The 21368-nt window shown below is 43.7% G+C and overlaps 1 protein-coding gene across 1 annotated transcript in view; it reads right to left on the reverse strand.

Moving 5' to 3' along the window:
* grxcr1a (glutaredoxin and cysteine rich domain containing 1 a) overlaps window positions 1-21368 on the reverse strand; it is a 100348-nt gene that overhangs the window by 36018 nt on the left and 42962 nt on the right. Inside the window, exon 2 of the mRNA XM_055636879.1 lies at window positions 9392-9631. Within this exon, the coding sequence (XP_055492854.1) occupies window positions 9392-9631 (240 nt within the window). The remainder of the gene's footprint in view (window positions 1-9391; window positions 9632-21368) is intronic.

The raw sequence follows: 21368 nt of genomic DNA on the forward strand, positions 1-21368 counted from the left end.
GTCAACCGATTAAATTCCAGCCACCAGCTCCTTTATGGAGCCTCCACAGCGGTCCCTGCCCCGGCTGAGCCGGCAGCCGCTATTTATAGCCGCCAGCTCTGTACTGAGCCTCCACGACGGTCGCTGTCCTGGCTGCGCCGGTTTAAACCAAAGATAGACACACAATGCTGGAGCCTGACTGACTTTTCGGGTCGAGACCCTTCTCCAGAATGAACACATTTCAGGTTGAGACTCTTCTTCAGACTGACCATGAGTCAGTCTGAAAAAGGGTCTCGACCCGAAACGTCACCCATTCCTTCTCTCCAGAGATGCTGCCTGTCCCGCTGAGTTACTCCAGCATTTTGTGTCTACAGTTGAACATGTGATTAGCAACAGAAAGGGCCCCCTGTTATGTCTTAGTTTGTAGTTTAGAGATCCACCATGGAAACAGGCCTTTCAGCCCACTGAGTGCATGCCGACCATGGATCACCAATTAGCATATTTAAGCAGCTACATAATAGAATGAACAATTGTTGAGACATAGAAATGGGCACTGAATGGAAATTTGCGATTATCCTGAATTTGCTTTATTACAGCACTTCACTACACCAAACTATCCTGTACTCTAGGGCAGCATTGTGATGCAGCAGAGCAGCACAGTGACATAGAAAGTGTGGTACAGTGGTGCAACAGGGCAGCACAGTGGCACAGCTGATGGAACAGCTGCCTCACAGCACCAGTGACCCTGGTTCAATCCTGACCTCGGGTGCTGTCTGTGTGCAGTTTGCATATTCTCCCTGTGTGTGCGTAGATTTCCTCCAAGTGTTGAGTTCCCGCCCACATCCCAAAGACATGTGGGTTTGTAGCTCATGTGGCTCCAGTTAATGTTGCTCTGTAAATATCCCCTCTTGAAAAAGCTAGCTTCTTCCAGCTTCGCATGATAGCTAAAATAAAACCATTTCTCCAATTTGATGACTTGGAAAAGATCATCTACTCATTTATCTCCTCCCGCCTCTGCAACTCCCTTTACACTGGCATCAGCCAATCATCCCTGTCCCACCTGCAATTGGTCCAAAACGCCGCAGCGAGACTTCTGACGGGCACCCGAAAAAGGGACCACATCACCCCGATTCTGGCCTCTCTCCACTGGCTCCCACTGAGGTTCAGAATCAATTTCAAGCTCCTCCTTTATGTATACAAAGCCCTTAATGGGCTTGCTCCCACCTACATTAGAAATCTGCTAACCCACCATACTACCTCCAGGTCCCTCAGGTCGGCCGACTTGGGGTTACTGGCCATCCCGCGGTCCAGGCATAAGCTCAGGGGCAACCGCGCTTTTGCGGTTGCAGCACCGAGACTATGGAACAGCATCCCTCTTCCCATCAGACCTGCCCCCTCCATCAACTCTTTTAAGTCTAGACTTAAAACTTATTTTTACTTACAAGTGTTTCTTGAGGTCCTTGGAGGGAATGCTGTATGTATGTATTTATGTATGTATTGTTAGATCTATGTACCACTGTTTGTAGCACGTTAGTACCTGCATTGATGTAAAGCACTTTGATTCAGATTCAGATTCAATTTTAATTGTCATTGTCAGTGTACGGTCAACGAGAGTTGTTTTTTAATGTGCTATAGAAATAAAATTGACAATTTGACTAGTGTGTTGGGAGTGGGAAAGTGAGATAACAATGAGCCAGTGTGAATGGGTGATCCAAGGTCGGCATGGACTCAGTGAGCTGAAGGGCCTGTGCTATGCTAAATGCTAAGACACAACTGGAGGTCCTTTCTGTTGCTAATTACATTTTCAACTGGTACTAGGTTAATTAACACCCAATTAACAGTCCTAGCATCAAATTAGCATTGTATATTCTGCAATATCACACCCAGTCTGTTCTGCTTACTTCTAGTGTGTGTTCGCTTTGCATACATGAGAATGCCTGCATCAAGCAGCATCTGGTATGATTTGTAACATAAATACACAAATTTACAGCAGTTATTTCATTTAGTTTAGTTTAGTTTAGAGATACAACGCGGAAACAGGCCCTTTGGCCCATCGGGTCTGCAATGACCAGCGATCCCTGCACATTAACACAAGCCTACACACACTAGGGAGAAGTTACACTTACACCAAGCCAATTAACTTACATAACTGTACGGCTTTGGAGTGTGGGAGGAAACGGAAGATCTCAGAGAAAACCCACCTGGTCACGGGGAGAACATACAAACTCCCAACAGACAGCACCCGTAGTCAGGATCGAACCTGGGTCTCCGGCACTGCAAGCGCTGTAAGGCAGCAACTCTACTGCTGCACCACCATGGTCACCCATTTCTCATTGAAATGGATTGTGCCAATAAACACACACAATGCAAATTCCTAATTCATCAGTGGAGTTTTATTAAGGTGCTGGCTATTTGTCTCAGCAACAAGTATACCATTTTGGATATTATTTGGTGGGGGTAGGGGGGAATGTGATGGGCAGGGGAGGTGTGGCCACTCAGAGTAAAGCGGCTGCAGTAGCCAGGTTTTTCGCTCTGATGCACAGCAGGGAAGAGTGGAGACAGGGACAGCTAGGTGATAGAGATTTACACAGGAGATTCTGTGTCTGCCAAAGGGATCTCTGGATGGTATTAGTAAGGATCTTGATTAGTAAGGGCATCAAAGTCATTTTTACAAAAGGTTAGGGAGAAGAGGCAGAGAATGGGGTTGTGAGGGAAAAGTAAATTAGCCATGATTGAATAGCGGAGCAGATTCGATGGGCCGAATGGCCTAATACTGTTCTTATGGCTTATTGTGGAATGGTATGTTGTATCTCTGTTGCCAGGGTTAAATATTTCTCTGAATGGCTGTAAAAAATTCTCAAGTTGGATGAGTAGCCAAAGGTCCTTATCATGCGTCTATCCAACATAAATGGCTCAATTGTAATCATGTATTGTCTTTCCGCTGACTGGATAGCATGCAACAAAAGCTTTTCACTGTACCTCGGTACACGTGACAATAAACTAAACAATATTGGCACTAACAACATATGGAGAAAAAGGGACGAGGTCCTGTAGAGTGAATATAGAGAGATAGGCAGAAGATTAAAAAGCGGGACCTCAGAGTTGGCAATCACTGGATTACTTCCAGTGCCATGTACTAGTGAGAGTAGGAATAGGAGATTATCTAAAGTGAGCTAGCATAGAAAATTTGCATTAAATTAGGAAATAGAGAGTGGTAGCAAGGGTTTGCTTTGCAGACTGGAGGTGGTGTGCCACAGTGAATGGTATCGGGATCAGTGTTATTCACTAGTTAGGTGAACAATTTGGATGTGATTGTAGGTGACATAATTAGTAAGTTTGCAGATGACACAAAAATTGGTGAAATATTGGACAGTGAAGGAGACTATCTGTAATTACAATGGAATCTTGATCAAATGGGCCATTAGGCTGAGGAATGGTAGATTAAATTTAATTCTTATACGAGCGAGGTGTTGCATTTTGGTGGGACAACCCAGACCAGGACTGCAGATATATAGTTCCTTGAAGGTGCTAAGCAAAGATCATAGAGCGGAGATCTTTGGTGCTAAGCAAGTGGATAGCATAGTGAAGAAGGCATTTGGCAATTTGCACAGTCAGAGTATTGAGAATAGGAGCTAGGACATCACGTTACTATTGTACAAGATGTCGGTAAGGCCACATTTGGAGTACACGCCACATACTATGGGAAGGATTAATTAAACTGGAATGGGTGCAAAAAAGGTTTATGAGTATGTTACCATGTCTGTATGTAATGAGTTACAAAATTATAATTATAATTGTAATCCAAATTAATCAATATTTCGTATTGGGAAAATCCTAGAAATTATAGATTTGTTTGACTGTCTTCGGATGCAATGAAATTAGTCAAATCTATAATTAAAGACAAAGAGAATGTGCACCAAGAGAAATCCAAACTAATTAGCAAAAGCCAATGTGGATTTGTAATGAGCAGGACATGTTTAATGATTCAGACACTCGTTTTGATGACTCACCTAACGCCCCCGCCCCCCCCCCTTCGGACAGCCATGCCTTTGGTATGTTTTATGTGGGGGGGATGGGGAGGGGGGGGGGGGTTCGGGGGGGGATACTTTTTTTCAGGTTCTTACCTTCCCGGAGATGTGATCAATTTTCGGATCACATTCTCTGGGATCTGCGGCCTAATATCAATGGAGCTGGAAGACTCCTCGGACTGTCGTGATCCCCATCGCGGGGCGGGAACTTAACATCGGAGCGGATCCCTTGCCTGGGATCACTCCCACTGTGATCAGCATGGACTTACCAACAAGGGCTTGCAGTGTCAGTTGAGGCTAGTCGGGAGCTCCTACGCCGCGGAAGGCTCGACCAGCCCCAACGCGAGGTTCACCCGGCGCGGGGGAGCTAACGTTCCCCCAATGCGGGAGCGGATCGCCTCGATGCGGAGGACCCAAATGCCTCTGGCTACGGGAGTCAAGATCATTCCGTCAACGGGGGCTTGAGGCCCACAACCGAGGAAGAACAAAATGAAGTACTTGAACTTTATTTTGCCTTCCCATCACAGTGAGGAATGTGTAGGAGTCACTGTGGTGGAAGTTCGTTAAAATGTGTTTTTGACTTATCTGTTACTTTTAATTGTATGACTGACCTGGACAATGAAATTCCTCGTATGTTGCAAAACATACTTGGCAAATAAAGTGTGATTCTGATTCTGATTATCTTCAATTACAATGGAATCGATCAAATAAGACAAAGGGCTGAGGAATGGCAGATTAAATGTAATTCTGATAAGGGCAAGGTGTTGCATTTTGGTGGGACAACCCAAAGTAGGTGTTCTGTAGACCAGATACACTTAGGAGTGCAGATATATAGTTCCTTGAAAGTGCTGAGGAGGTAGACAGGATAGTGAAGAAGGCATTTGGCACTCAGTATTCAAGTATTGAGAATAGGAGTTGGGATGTCATGTTACTGCTGTACAAGATGTTGGTAAGGCCACATTTGGAGTACCCTCTACAGTTCTGGTCAATATGCTATGGGAAGATTTAATTAAACTGGTATGGGTGCAAAAAAGGTTTATGAGTATGTTACCGAGTCTGTATGCATGGAGTTATATGAAGACGCGGGAGAGGTTGAGTTTTTTCTCCGTGGATTGAGGGTTGCCATCATGGAGGTATATAAAATCATGAGGGGAATAGATAAGATGAACAGCCACAGTCTTTTGCTCAGGGTAGGGGAGATTTGAACCTGAGAGCATAGGTTTAAGATGAGTGGAGACAGATTTAAAAGACACAATAGACAATAGACAATAGACAATAGACAATAGGTGCAGGAGTAGGCCATTTGGCCCTTCGTGCCAGCACTGCCGTTCAATGTGATCATGGCTGATCATCCCCAATCAGTATCCCGTTCCTGCCTTCTCCCCATATCCCCTGACCACTATTTTTAAGAGCCCTATCTAGCTCTCTCTTGAAAGCATCCAGAGAGCCTGCCTCCACCGCCATCTGAAGCAGAGAATTCCACAGACTCACCACTCTCTGTGAAAAAAAGTGTTTCCTCGTCTCCATTCTAAATGGCTTACTCCTTATTCGTAAGCTGTTGCCTTGGTTCTGGACTCCCCCAACATCGGGAATATGTTTCCTGCCTCTAGCGTGTCCAAGCTATTAACAATCTTATATGTTTCAGGACACCCGAGGGGGAAATTTTTCACACAGAGGGTATTGTGTACATGGAATAAGCTGCAAGAGGAAATGATGAAGGTGGGTACAATTACAAAATGTAAAGGTATATGAATAAGAAAGGTCTGTTGAGTTATGGGTTAGACACAGGCAAGTCGAATGAGCTTAATTAAGCAACTTTGTCTGTATGGTCAGAAGGGGCTGATTCTGTGTTGCATTGCTCTATGACTGGATTGTAAGATGGTCCAATAAGTACTTGCACTGAGGGTAGTGTTTAAGAAAGAACTTCAGATGCTGGAAAAATTGAAGGTAGACGGAAATGCTGGAGAAACTCAGCGGGTGAGGCAGCATCTATGGAGCGAAGGAATAGGTGACGCTTCGGGTCGAGACTGAAGAAAGTTCTCAATCCGAAATGTCGCCTATTCTGCTCTGAGGGTAGCCATTGTTTTTATTATTGGGTAGCACATTAGTTCATGCTATTCAAAATACAAAATCTATTTCAGTAAAACAGTAAAAACAGATACCAAAAGAGAAAATACTGGAAACACTCAGCAGGTTTGGCAACATCAAGAGAAATCGGAAACTGTTAATGTTTCAGGTCTATGACTCTTACACAAAACTGGCAACGTTTGGCTTTGTCGAAGGGTTGCAGATCTGAAACGTTAACTGTTTCTCTTGCTACAGATGCTGACGGACTTCTTTGAGATTTTCCACCATTTCCTGCTGTTACTTCAGACTTCCAGCACCTGCAATTTTTTTGGTAGAAGCAAAATACTGGCAGTATCATATAATAACAGAAAAGGCTCGGGGTACCCAGCAAGCCAGCCAGCTTCCTTGGAGAAAGAAACAATATTAACATTTCAAATGAAATGATTTACCGTAGGATCATTGACTTGAAGTCTGTTTTTCTCTCACGGATATTGTTTGATGTGGATAATAATTCCACAATTTTCTGTTTTCATTTCAGTAGATATGGAATCGTAGTGCCCTAAGCGTAATTTTTTTTAACATTCATCATTCTGAAATATCTTGAAAAGTGGTCAGAAAAATGTCACCTACAGAATTGTACAAACACCAATAGTGATCATGAATTCAGCAGATATGTGAGAAGGTTGGAAACTGTAGTGGCATATAAATAACTTTCTTTGGAGTAGCTTTTCTTACATGGAAATCTGTATTTCCCATATCTGGTGCAATTAGTTTATCTTCACAATTGGTAGTTTCTTCAAAGAGTTTATTGACTAAATCAATTCTGTAAATTCATGTCCATTGACCATGATTCTTCCTAAGAGTTCAATGGTCTGGGTGGTACAATTTAACTGTAGGTCAGTTAAATGGCCTCATCACATCACCAAATAGCACTTCATGCCAAGTGGGCACCTCACTTCTATTCTGCCATGTCTGGGCCTCAATATATCAATCAGATGATAAACTATTTGTTTAAGAAGGAACTGCAGATGCTGGAAAATCAAAGGTACACAAAAATGCTGGAGAAACTCAGTGGGTGCAGCAGCATTTATGGAGCGAAGGAAATAAGCAACGTTTCGGGCCAAAACCCTTCTTCAGACTGATGGGGGGTATGATAAGATGATAAGCTATGTTCGGTTACTGCAAAGTAGACTGGAGGTGCAATCACAATGTTAGTACAGGGGGTGAAATGAGCAGCCCAGATCACCGACCTTGTTCCTTTGTTGTCCAGAGCAATATGTCTATACTTCCTGGCCCAATTGCCAATTACTGAGACTCTTTGGTAGTACTGCCAGCCAAAATCCAGGGCAATGTGCACATGACATGCTCCATTGGGTTGCTTTCCAAAATGTCTCTGCAACTGTGCAGTCAATGACTTTGAATATTATAAGATATAGAATGTTATCCTATGCTATGAGGGACTGTAAGGCCTATAACGGATTATGTTCTGGCTGCCAAACTGTAAACTCCATTAAGGATGGAACTTATCAGATCAGGATTGCTCTGCAATTCTCTGCCATCTCACAAAAGCTTTTCCCATAAGAGTCTGCCAACCTCTAATATTAAATTAATTGTTCTAACTTGCCTTTCAGAAGATTTCATGAAAACCTTACGCTGGAGACTAATGGGACAACAGGAAGAATCACACAGTTGATTAAAGTTGATTAATGTCACCCAGAGGGTGGGTGTGAAGAGCAAAATTGGTTGTTGGCCAGGAAATACCCCAGACGAAACACGCCATTTCCACGCCATTTGTGGGCTCTTTTTCTGGATTAGCAATGAAGAATCTTTAATTAAGGGACTGAGATGGTACAAAATGGATGTAATACCAAGAAAGACCAAATAGAATTCAAAGAATAAAAATCCAATTGCCACAGGAATATCAACCTAAGGCAACTCATCGCAACACCAAAGCGTCCAAAGAATTAGTAGCACTAAATTAAACCAACCAATCATGAATAGATAGCTCATCAAATTACAACTATTATTTCTCTCTGAGTTTGTTTGCTCGTGTGTCAGACGATGACACACGAGCTCGCTGTTGGCTTCTTGAGTAATTGGCGATTAAAGTTTATTATCGTCATGCATACTAAGGTACGGTGAAAATCTTTTGTTTGTGAGCTGTTCAATCAAATCAGATAATACTATACATGAGTACAATCAAGCCAAACTCAAATGTAAAAGGTAGAGTGAAGAGAAAGATACAGTGTAGAATATAGTTCTCAGCATTATAGCATAAGAGTTCCAGATAAAAAAAAATCCAATGTCTGCAATGGGGTAGGTTGCAGGATCAGGGCCGTACCCTCACTTGTTGAAGGACTGTTCAGAAGCCTAATACTTAAATGCTGTAAATAAAGTTGATACAATGGCAAAAGAAAATTGTGTTATTTTGTGGCCAAGGGGATCAGAGGGTATGGAGAGAAGGCAGGTACGGGATACTGAGTTGGATGATCAGCCATGATCATATTAAATGGTGGTGCAGGCTCGAAGGGCCGAATGGCCTACTCCTGCACCTAATTTCTATGTTTCTATGTCTATGTTTCCAAAATCAGTTCCATCCTCTTTGGGCCATTTAAGCTGAATTTCTCTCTCAGCCCATGACTTTCATTGGTAGCTCAAGCTGGTACAGAATTGGCACTAAATGTAAAAAAAAACTTGCTTCATCATTGAAATGGTGAAACTCGCATGTCTGAGTTTAGATTTTTTAAGATTTAGAGATACAACGTGGAAGCAGGCACTTCGGCCCACAGTCCGTGCCGACCAGCAATCCCTGTACGCTAGCATTATCCTACACACTAGGGACAATTTACAATTTTGCAGAAACCAATTAATCTACGAACCCATCGGTAATCTTCCTCCCACACTCTTTGGCGTGTGGGAGGAAACTGGAGCACCCCGAGAAAACCCACACAGGTCACAGAGGGAACGTATAAACTCTGTACAGACAGCACTCGTAGTCAGGATCGAACCCAGGTATCTGGCGCTGTAGGGCAGCAACTTACCACTGCGCCATCGTGCAGCCCTTAAACTAAACTAATCTAGTTTTGTGTAGGAAGGAACCGCAGATGCTAATTTACACAGAAGATCAACTCAAAATACTGGAGTAAATCAGCGGGCCAGGCAGCATATCTGGAGAGAAGGAATGGGTGATGTTTCGGGTTGAAACCCTTCTTCAGACTGAAAGTCGGGGGAGAAGAAGTTGCAGTTTTGCCCTTAACTCTTCACATTTTTAATAGCAAATACCGAGAAAGGCATTTGGTTAGAACATTTCAACTTACCCCCAAGTAATAGCCATCGATGAACACTACAGGCAAGGAAGGAGATTCATTTGCCCGCTTGCATCGTTCTTCTAACTCTTTTCCATAGTCACTGTTCAAGGCTATATTTTTTTCTTCCAATTTTATTCTGTGATTTTGGAAGATTTTCCTTACTAACTCACAGCGATCAAATGTTGCCCGCACAACACGAAGGCTAGTTGTGTAGATTACTATTCTTCCAAATTCTAGAGTGAGTGGTGGCTGCAACAAATAAAGAGAAGTCTCAAAGATAGCATTGCCTGTATCTTATTGTGTTAACTTTCTAAATAACTTATATTTTCAAATAACTTTGTTAAGTTCTCTACAAACTTGCACACTCTGCATCCACCACAAACAATTCCACATAGCTTAGTTTAGTTTAACTTAATTTAGTTTAGTTTTGCTTAATTTAATTTAGTTTAGTTTAAATTAGTTCAGAGATACAGCGTGGAAACAGGCCCTTCGGCCTGCCATGTCCTCGCTGGCCAGCGATTACTCCTGTACACTAGCAATATCCTACTCACTAGGGACAATTTACAATTTACAAAAGCCAATTAAAATAAAAACCTGTGCGTCTTTGAAATATGGGAGGAAACCGGAGAAAACCCACACGGTCACAGGGAGAACGTACAAACTCCTGTCAGACACCACCCGTAGTCAGGATTAAACCCAGCTCTCTAGTGCTGTAGGGCAGCAACTCTACTGCTATGCCACTGTGCTGCCCCGGGATTCTAGACTAATGGACTAGAGGAATAAAGAAGTTTTAGGAAAACAGGAGAAATATATCTCTAAGCAGACTTGTAAAGTATCATAAACATAAGACAAATCATGAGAGGTAGTATTGAATTTATTACCCATTGCTCTTCAGCGAGATTTTATACCAACCATGACCAGGGAGCTTGTACACCTGAGCTAATCTGTATTATACTAAAGGGCCTGCCCCACCAGCGTGCAACTGCATGCGGCGAGCGCGACCAAACCGGAAGCGGGGGCCGCGCGGAGGCCGAGTGAGTGACGTGAAGTTCGAGCGAAGTCCGCCGGATGTTCGCGCGTGACGTACGGCATCAAGACGCTGCATATGCCCATCGAGGCGGTGCCTCAATGCGGCTGCGGTCCGGCAAGCCGTTGCCGCGCAGAATTTTTGAACACTGTCAGTTTTCCGGAAACCGGCGCAATGTCGGGACCAGCTCCGCACAACTCCATGCGGCTCCAGCGATCAAAGTGGGACCGGCCCCCCCGCGAGGCCGTATGGCTCAAGCAACCACGTTAGGTCACGCTTGCCGCATGCAGTCGCATGCTGGTGGAAGGCCCTTTAAACTCTTCCCTTTGATCTCAACATTCTAAATGTCTGTGTGAGCCAGGGTTGTGTTGGCATTCTGTTAATCTCCTTAATTTGTATCTTCTTCCAAACACTTGGCCACAGCCTTTCCATTTTCACACATGCTACTCACATTTTCTCCCCCGACCGGATACGTATCTTCTCAAGGCATTTTAACCGATATTTCTCGTTATTAATCTTTTAAAAACAACTTCAAAATATTAAAGTTTTCAACGTTCTAATTTTGAAGAAAAAAATGCTGACTGACGTCACAATCATTCCAACCGTCTCAGCCCCGCTTGGATCCCTCACCCTCTCCATCTCTACCCTCCCTCCCTCCCACTCTACCCCCCTCTCTCTAACACCCTCCCTCTCTGCCCCTCTCCCCCTCTACCGCCCTCACCTCCATCTCCCTGTCTACCCCCTCCTCCTGCAGCACTCCAACCCGTTCAGGCCCGCATGCTCAGCTCCGCGCACACAAGGAGGGCTCCAAGTACTGGATTCGGTACGAGGGGCCCATCGTGGAGAGTTACATCGGCTTGATTACCGTGACCCCTATGGCTCCAGAGGGGAGTTTGAAGGGTTTGTGGCGGTGGTGAACAAGGACATGAGTGCCAAGTTCACCTGGCTGGTGGCCTCTGCTGAGCGGCTGCTGCCCCAGCTACCCTGGCTACAGCCCTTTGAGAAGGAGCAATTCCTCAAACCCGGCTTCACCTCCCTCGATGTGATCACCTTCGCTGGCAGCGACATCCCAGCCGGCATAAATATCCCCAACTATGACGGCATCTGTCAGACGGTGGGGTTTAAAAACGTCTCACTCGGTATTGAGCTGGCAGTGGCCTGCCCTCTCTCTGTCTCTACTCTCTCTCTGTCTCTACTCTCTCTCTGTCTCTGCTCGCTCTCTGTCTCCATAAATGAACAAATTACACCCATCAGTTCACTCTTAATTTAAATGTTTGTTTGTTGGGTTTTTTCTGGTCCCTAAGGAGGAAAGTGTGTTGGAGGAAGGTGGGAATGAAAACATTTTTAAATGTCAGGCCATATTCCTATCCACCTAATTGTGGTTTCAGCAATTAAAGTCTTCAAGGAAGTTGAAGAAATCAATTTTAATAAAATGCCTATTTATAAACCTTGGCAGATGGATTTTTCACAGATTAAAGAATCTCTGCTGGTAAACAGCAATGCAAAGTGCCAGACTTGTGATGTTCTTTCCAATTCTCGCATGAAATTTAAAAAGGCACTGAAATTGGCCATCCTTTCATGCCCATCTCCTTAATGCTGAGTGCACGTACAAGGTTGCCAGAGGGTCAATAGGAGGAAGGATATTTCCACTGGGTTCAATGTGAAACACTTTCCCTTTCCAATGAGCTCCAATTTTCACAAAAAGGGCACTCGCATATACACACCAATGGCCCAATCCCCTCCTGCGATTTTCCATTTGCTCCCATCGATCCTATACTCAATCCCTCATAATTTGGATTCCTCTACCTCCCAAACCCAATCTCCTGTCTCCCATGTCACCAAATTGGAAATTCTCTGGCTGTCCCTAATCCAATCGAAAAACCGCTGAACACTGACAAGTTGCACCATCCTCCCCCACATTCATGCCTAACCCTCTGACCTCCCTTTCAGCCACTCACTGTTTCCCACTTAACTGGTTTTCAAGTAGTCAACATGCACAAAGACATTTAAAAAGGTGTCCTCTGGCAACTTTCACCCCTTATGTTCTGGTTTCCTATCAAGAATACTTACTGAATCTCAAAGCAAGGCCCCATCTCTCTTCACACGTGGCTTTGATCTTGGAGAAAACATGACAGCATCTGTGCCAAAATATGATAACCTGGGGATATTTCTGCTTGATTTTAAATCAGATCACCTTTGGATCAGTACTTCTAAGTGTATCAATTAGACTGTCTAACCACTGCAATTTCCCTCGTTGCCTGTTAATAATAATATGCTTTTAATTGTCCTTTTTAGTAATGCTGGAATTTAAGTGAAAGATAAACGTAGAAACATGGAAATATAGAAAATAGGTGCAGGAGAAGCCCATTTGGCCCTTCGAGCCTGCACCACCATTCAATATGATCATGGCTGATCATCCAACTCAGTATCCTGTACGTACCTTCTCTCCATACCCCCTGATACCTTTAGCCACAAGGGCCACATCTAACTCCCTCTTAAATATAGCCAATGAACTGGCCTCAACTACCTTCTGTGGCAGAGAATTCCAGAGATTTACCACTCTCTGTGTGAAAAAAAAAATTCTCATCTCGGTCCTAAAAGATTTCCCCCTTATCCTTAAACTGTGACCCCTTGTTCTGGACTTCCCCAACATCCGGGAACATTCTTCCTGCATCTAGCCTGTCCAACCCCTTAAGAATTTTGTAAGTTTCTATAAGATCCCCCCTCAATCTTCTAAATACTAGCGAGTACAAGCCGAGTCTATCCAATCTTTCTTCATATGAAAGTTCTGACATCCCAGGAATCAGTCTGGTGAACCTTCTCCGTACTCCCTCTATGGCAAGAATGTCTTTCCTAACAAAGGCTATATGTAGTAAGTTAACATCTGCAAATATTAATTCCTGATTTTGACCCACTCTCTCGGTGTAAGTGCACAACCATACACATTTATAAGATGGTGTGCCCCAGATGGTTTTTATCGTAAATCTTTATATTAAAAGTAATGTATTCTGATTAGCTTCCATATGTATGTAAAGAGGTTTTAGTGAAACAAGTGATGGTCCTCTATATTCAGAATCAGTACAATTTACAACGAGAAACTATAAATTGGTAGCACAATTAAACAAATACTTTGGTTCTGTCTTCATGGAAGGAGATTTAAAAAATCAGAGAAATGCTAGGGAACCAAGAGTCAACTGAAAAGGAGGGATTAAAGAAAATTAGTATTATCCAAAAAACTGGAGAAATTAATGCACTGAAAATCAATAAATCCCCAGGGCCTGATAGCCAGCACCACAGAGTACCATGAGATAAACGTCACCATGGAAATAGTGGATACATTGATTGTCATCTTCCAAAGTCCCATAAATCACAGAACAGTTCCTACAGACTGCAAACATAAAACCACTATTCAAGAAAGGTGGGAGCGAGAAATCAGGGACTTCAACATCAATAAGATTAATGTCAGTTTTAGTGGAAATGTTGGAATCTATTATATCAGGTAATTTACTATCGAGGACCAGAAGATGAAGTTGAGGCACCCTAAGTTGAAGGGGAAAAGATTTCATAGGAATCTGAGGGGTCTTATTCACACAAAGGGCAGTGGGTGTTTTTCACACAAAGGGTGGATCCCAAAGTAACATTATCAAATTTGCAGATGACACAAAGCTGGGTGGCAGTGCGGACTGTGAGGAGGATGCTATGAGAATGCAGGGTGACTTGGACAGGTTGGGTGAGGTTGGGTGAGATGCATGGCAGATGCAGTTTAATGTGGATAAATGTGAGGTTATCCACTTTGGTAGCAGAAACAGGAAGGCAGATTACTATCTAAATGGTGTCAAGTTAGGAAAAGGGGAAGTACAACGGGATCTGGGGGTCCTTGTTCAACAGTCAATGAAAGTAAGCATGCAGGTACAGCAGGCAGTGAAGAAAGTGAATGGCATGTTGGCCTTTATAACAAGAAGAATTGAGTATAGGAGCAAAGAGGTCCTTCTGCAGTTGTATAGGGCCCTAGTACGACCACACCTGGAGTATTGTGTGCAGTTTTGGCCCCCTAATTTGAGGAAGGACATTCTTGCTATTGAGGGAGTGCAGCATAGGTTTACAAGGTTAATTTTCGGGATGGCGGGACTGTCATATGCTGAGAGAATGGAGCGGCTGGGCTTGTATACTTTGGAGTTTGGAAGGATGGGAGGGGATCTTATTGAAACATAAAAGATTATTTAGTGTTTGGACATGCTAGAAGCAGGAAACATGTTCCCGATGTTGGGGAGTCCAGAACCAGGAGCCACAGTTTAAGAATAAGGGGTAAGCCATTTAGAACGGAGTCGAGGAAACAATTTTTCTCACATAGAGTTGTGAGTCTGTGGAATTCTCTCCCTCAGAGGGCGGTAGAGTCCAGTTCGCTGGATACTTTCAAGAGAGAGTTAGATAGGCTCTTAACGATAGCGGAGTCAGTGGGTATGGGGAGAAGGCAGGAATGGGGTACTGATTGGGGATGATCAGCCATCACATTGAATGGCTCGAAAGGCCAAATGGCCTACTCCTGCACCTATTGCCTATTATCTATTGTGTATGCAACAAGCTGCCAGAGGAGGTAGTTGAGGCTGAGACTATCTCATCATTTAAGAAGCAGTTAGACAGTTACATGGATAGGACAGGTTTGGATGGATATGGACCAAGAGCAGGTGGGACTAGTGTAAATGGGACATGTTGGCCAGTGTGGGCAAGTTGGGCTGAAAGGCCTGTTGTACATTGTATCACCCTGTATCACTCTATTGAATGGCAGAGTGGACTTGATGGGCCGAATGGTCCAATTTTGCTACTAGAACTTATGAAACTTCAGAAATTATGGGACTACTTAGTTCTGTCGAGTACATGCTATTTTGCTGTTTAGCTTGCATTGTGGTCCTTTAGTTTCACCAGATTTGTACCCACTATTAGTTGCTTCGGCTGTTATTCCCTGCAGGACTTTCTGTACTGCTCATTAAAAAAAGGGTTGATCCCATGGTTTGGCTGTAATAGTACAGTTAGAGATGCACCAGTTCACAAGGTGACAAGTTTATTTATTTCTGCCCATGGTCCACGGCATCTCATACATGCCCAGTTTTCAGTTGCTCAATGTGTTCTGAGTGTATCCAATTCAGCACAGCTGTAGTGCCACACAATGAATATCCATGGCATGTGCAAAGTCGACACCTTGACTTCACAAACATCGTGCAGTCGCCATGTCTACCACTGGTATTAAGGATATATGCATCTGCCTCGGAGAGATTGCTGATCGAGTAGATTATCCTTTGTGTTAGTTCACTCACTGGCTGTTGCAGTATTTCATGGCTCAGCTGGCAAAGGTGTTAACAAAGGAATGTCAAATATTGAAGTCCTCCACCCAGAGTATATTTTACTCCTTTGACTACTAAAATGTTGTTCAATACAAGGCAGCACTGATTCATCATCTGAAGCAGGGCGATATGTGGCAATCAGAAGGAGGCTTCTTTGCCAGTTTTCACCTGATTTCATAAGGTCTGTGGTCAACATTGAGATGTCTCAGGGTTACTCAATCCCACCTGAAAACACAGTACCACCACCAACTCTGGGGACACGGGCCAGGCAGTAAGAGCGGAACTCTCTATCAAACATGGAGGAGACGGGGGGGGGGGGGGAACATTTTTTTTGGCGGCCACGCGCGCATGCGCGCACTCACACACACGCGAGGCTTCAGAGGCTCAATCCAGCGCTAAAAGCGGAGATTTCAAAATCGGGATCACAAAAACTTGGGGGGGGGGGGGGTGGATGTCCACCACTTCTCAAAACATGGGGGTGGCGTGTCCTCTCTGGCCCTCCCGGGTTCCCCGCCCCTGCCAGTCGGTAGGAGACTGGATGTACTCAGGCCTCACATGAAGGAATCTGTGAAGATAATTTATATCTAACAGCAGCTCTCAGATATTTGTGAGAAGGAGTTTACAGGATTAACTGGGTTGACATTTCTTTGACTGAGTATTTGATGCATCTGAATTGAGAACCCAGGTCAAGTCTGTGGTCCATCAAGCTTATTTTGTTTATTACTTTTACATTGCAGTTATGAAAGGCAAACACATTGTTATATGTCTAGGATCACATTGTACACCAGATCAGGTCAGGATATCAAACATACCCAAAAAGGGTGAGTGAGATCAGTTTTTAAACAACAACTGGTGTTTCATGGTCTTCACTCACTGAGACTCGTCTTACAAAAGTCTGGGTTATTGGATTTAAATTCCACAGCTGCATGAGATTTAAACTCACATTTCTATGTTGCAAGTCCAGTAATTTATCCATGACACCACCATCTTGTAGGTTGGAGATAGCACCTTGTGCTTTATGGACTTACTAGTGTTGGACTCAGGAACCAAGTACCCATTGGCCCATGCAGAACCTGTAAACTAACCCACCAAGGGATACTGGGCATTTCTAGTGCCATATTTTCTTTGATCACATCGATCAATTTATGATCAGTTCATGTTACTATTTTTGAACAATTTATATTACTGCTTTCAATCAATTTGTCATTGATCAACTCACTCTATACTTGCTCATACATATTCCCATGATTTAGTGCAAGATTTTATACCATTATCCATATCTATTATTTTGCGTCAATCGTGAGAAGTTGACTTCATTGACAAGATCTCACTTATTTTGCATCCTAATCTCTTTTGTCAAGGTTGTTTTGCACCACCTATGTAATCCACCACAGTCCTGGTGAAAATAGCCCCATGTAGTAAGCTCCACAATTTTCACCAAGCAACAATAAAGGAATAATAATATGTTTCCACGTCAGTAATTAGAAATATCTACAAATTTTGAAACCGTATCTCCAATTTCAGAAGACAAATCATTGTTTAATGTATTAAACAGCAACAGCCCAATCACAGATCCACAATGAACACTTCTGTACATACTCTGCCACAAAAAAACATTTTCTTCCTTAGATGTCCCATATTCTCTCATTTCAAACCAGCTTGCAACTGCCAACTTGACCAAGAAGGTCTGGTGTTACATTTTTCTAAAGCACATCACCAATATTATCATAGGTCAGGAAGCATTGAAGAAAAAGGATGGGTGACATTTCGGGTCAGGACCCTTCTTCAGACTGTATGAAGAAGAGTCCCGGCCCAAAACATCACCCATCCTTTTACTCCAGTGATGCTACCTGAACCGCTGAGTTAATCCAGCACTTTGTGTCTATCTTCAGTATATACCAGCATCTGCAGTTCCTTTCCAGCACCAATATTATCATTGTCTGTTTCGTGTTACACAATAACACATGCCGGAATATACCATCAGGTCCTTTAAATCTGCCACACGATTCAATATGATCATAGCTGATCTCCCCAGGTCCAAACTCCAATTATGTGCCTGGTCCCCAGTCCTCTATTCCCCAGCCTTTCAAAACATTATAAACCTCTTTAAATACCTCTTTTTTTGAGATGAGAAGAACTTTTTTTGAGATGAGAAGAACTTTTTTCGAGATGAGAAGAACTTTTCTCGAGATGAGAAGAACTTTTTTCACGCAGAGAGTGGTGAATCTCTGGAACTCTCTGCCACAGAGGGTAGTTGAGGCCAGTTCATTGGCTATATTTAAGAGGGAGTTAGATGTGGCCCTTGTGGCTAAGGGGATCAGGGGGTATGGAGAGAAGGCAGGTACGGGATACTGAGTTGGAGGATCAGCCATGATCATATTGAATGGCGGTGCAGGCTCGAAGGGCCGAATGGCCTACTCCTGCACCTAATTTCTATGTTTCTATGTTTCTATACATTCAATGATCCAGTTAATGTAACCACACTTTTTAAGAAAGGAGGGAGAGAGAAAACAGGGAATTATAGACCAGTTAGGCTGACTGAGTAGTAGGGAAGATGCTTGAGTCAATTATTAAAGATGTAATGGCCGTGCATTTGGAAAGCAGTGACAGGACCTCCGGTGGTGCTGTGGCGACCTAAGACATGCGCCATTAAGCTCCGCTCCGTTGAAATCGCTAAAACAGGCCGAAAATACATAAAAACGGACAGAAGAAATCGTTTACCGGCAGACGCTTGTTGTTGCATAAGTGACATCATCAGAAATCGACTCCGGTATTTTAAATGACCGGTAGCAGGTACCCCAGAAGACTTCATAAAGTTCCAAAAGGGTCTAAACCACCTCGGAAGAAATGCCCTGTGGAAACTGTGGAAAGTGAAGAAGCCTCTGAAGAAGAAGCCTCCACTTCAAGTATGGAAGCAGCTAAACAACCTTTGATGGAAGAAATCAAAGCTTTATTGGGTGAGCAACTTGTGGTTATAAAGTCGGAGATCGCTGCTGGAAGAACAGAAATCTGTGAAAAGATTGATAAGATAGATGTCCGCATAGAAGAAGTGAATTCCTCTCTGAAGGGGGAAATTAAAAGTCTCGAAATTGATATCAGCAGTAAGTTGGAACCCATTCTCGTTACTTCTAAACAACATAGTGAGCCTTTCGAGAATTGGAAGCTGCTACTACCGAAAATGCTCAGACAACACACAGACTGATGGCTGAACTGGAGAGTATTTCTGGGCAGCTTGCCAAGGTGGCTGAAAAATGTCTTGATCTGGAAGGGCGTTCTAAACGGCCGAATTTATGAATTGTTGGGGTGAAAGAAGGAAAAGAACAGGGGAGAGACCCTCGTGATTCTGTGTCCCAATTACTCCAAGATGTACTTAACCTGGATGAAAAACCCAAATTGGATCGGGCACACAAAGCTCTGAGAACCCAGCCAGGACCCACAGCTCAACCAAAGCAGCTGATTCTGAAGATACATCCCTCCTATGTTTTAGAAGACATCATGAAGAAAGTTGCCAACAACAGAAATCTGAGCATTGAAGGGGATAACATACGAATCTTCAGAGATTATCCAGCCGAAGTCGTCAAGAAAAGAGCACTCTTTACCAAGTCGAGAATTATTCTGAGGGACATACCAGATCTCAGATACGGTCTACTGCATCCAGCCAAACTGAGAGTTACATATAAAGCGAAGGAACACCTCTTTACCGATCTGCATAAGGCATTCAAATTTGCCCAAGATACTGCTGATTCCGTCAAGGATAAGTAACTGTCTTACTGAGCTTATCTCATGATGCCAATCAAGAGGACCAAATTGTATCCACACTGATGTCGTACGGTGACTTTAATTCGTTCTAACTGTATCCACTTATACAGTGGTCATAACAAAGGTTAAGGGCCTGTCCCACTTACGTGTCCTTGGCACGCAAATTACCTAACCTCGTGATCGTGTTGAGGCGCACAGGCATCGTATGGCCGGGCGGGGCCGGTCCCACTGAGAAGCGCGGAGGGGTATGTAGTTGAGCGCGACATCGCGCGGGGCTCCAAAATTTTTGTAGTGAACAAAATCTTTGCGCGCCAACGGCCTGTCGCGGAACTGATGGCCAAAGTGGGACAGGCCCAAGACCCTGGCGCGACGCAACGTGTCACCTCCAACAGCAGCAGAAGCAGGCAAACGATCACCGAACTCGTCCTGGGGCTCACGGCCGTTGTGGTCCGGCTCCGCCCCCACTTCTACTCCCAGAGCGGGGCCAAGATTGAAGATAGACACAAAATGCAGGAGTAACTCAGCAGGACCGGCAGCATCTCTGGAGAGAAGGAATGGGTGATGTTTCGGGTCAAGACCCTTCTTTTCAGACTGAAGAAGAGTCTCGACACGAAACGTCACTCATTGCTTCTCTCCAGAGATGCTGCCAGTCCCGCTGAGTTATTCCAGCTTTGTGTCTATCTTCAAATGATGTCACACGCTCCAGACAGCTGTGCGTATGCATATAATCACACCCGACCTTCGCGGGACCATCGCGGCTCAACGTGACCACGAGGTCATGTAATTTGCGTACCAAGGATATGTAAGTGGGACAGGCCCTTTAGGGTTTACACCGGGTTTATAATTCATTTATATTGTATGCATTTATACTGTGTTTATATTTAATATACTTTTATAAGATTGCCGACACAGTGTCGGTTAATACTCCAAACAGAGAACCTGAGAGACCGTATGACAGAGAGAGAGAGAACAAGGCGGGGAGAGGTAGGGGCAGAGTTGTAAAGAGAGAGAGAGAGAGCGAGAGGGAGGGAGAGGGAGTGATGTAGTGTAATAGAAAGTCAATGTAAGTGAGAGCTGGTCAGAGGAAGTTTTGGGAAGGTTTGGGGGACTGGGGAGTGATGGGGTGGATGAGAGGGACAGGGAGAGGGAGGACAAGAGAGAGAGTGTGGGTAAGTGCTGGGAACAATTGAGAACATTTTGGTAAGTGATTTTGGCAAGTTCACACATTGAATTGGAATGTGTGGGAAAGCTGGTGGGAGACAGAGGGAGGCGGAGAGGGAGGGAGGGAGGGAGGGAGGGAGAGAGAGATTGCTTTGTCTATGTAAACCACATCTGTAATCAACAACCTGTCGCAAGCTTACCAACTCTGAATCATTTAATAGCTTATTTAATATACTAATATTAGTAAGTTACACAATAAGTCTCGTATATTAATCTAATATCCAATATTTTGTTATCAGATTTATTGTATGCTTTTATATTGCGTTCATATTTAATATGCTGTTATAAAGCTGCCGATACAAAGTTGGTTAAAATGTTAAACAGAGAACTTCACAGATTGCATGACAGAGCAAGAGGGAGTATGGTAGAGAAAGGGAGGGGTAGGGGTAGAGCTGTAGAGCCTCAGATCACGTACTAGTAGGATGAGGAACAGTTCTACAACAATACAATCACATTGCTGAACTCGGAGTCCCGCCGATAGATTTCTCTGGTCCCTCCGTCCCCATTGTTTAATTATTCTGTATTTCTTGATTATTCTCTCTTTCTATTTTTATTTTTATTTTTTTATTTTTCTTTATGCACAACTACTACGGACTGACGCAAAACTGCATTTCGTTGTACTCATACTTGTATTTGTGCG

This window comes from Leucoraja erinacea, chromosome 1, assembly GCF_028641065.1.
Source record: "Leucoraja erinacea ecotype New England chromosome 1, Leri_hhj_1, whole genome shotgun sequence".
In the NCBI taxonomy this organism is placed as follows: Eukaryota; Metazoa; Chordata; class Chondrichthyes; order Rajiformes; family Rajidae; genus Leucoraja; species Leucoraja erinaceus.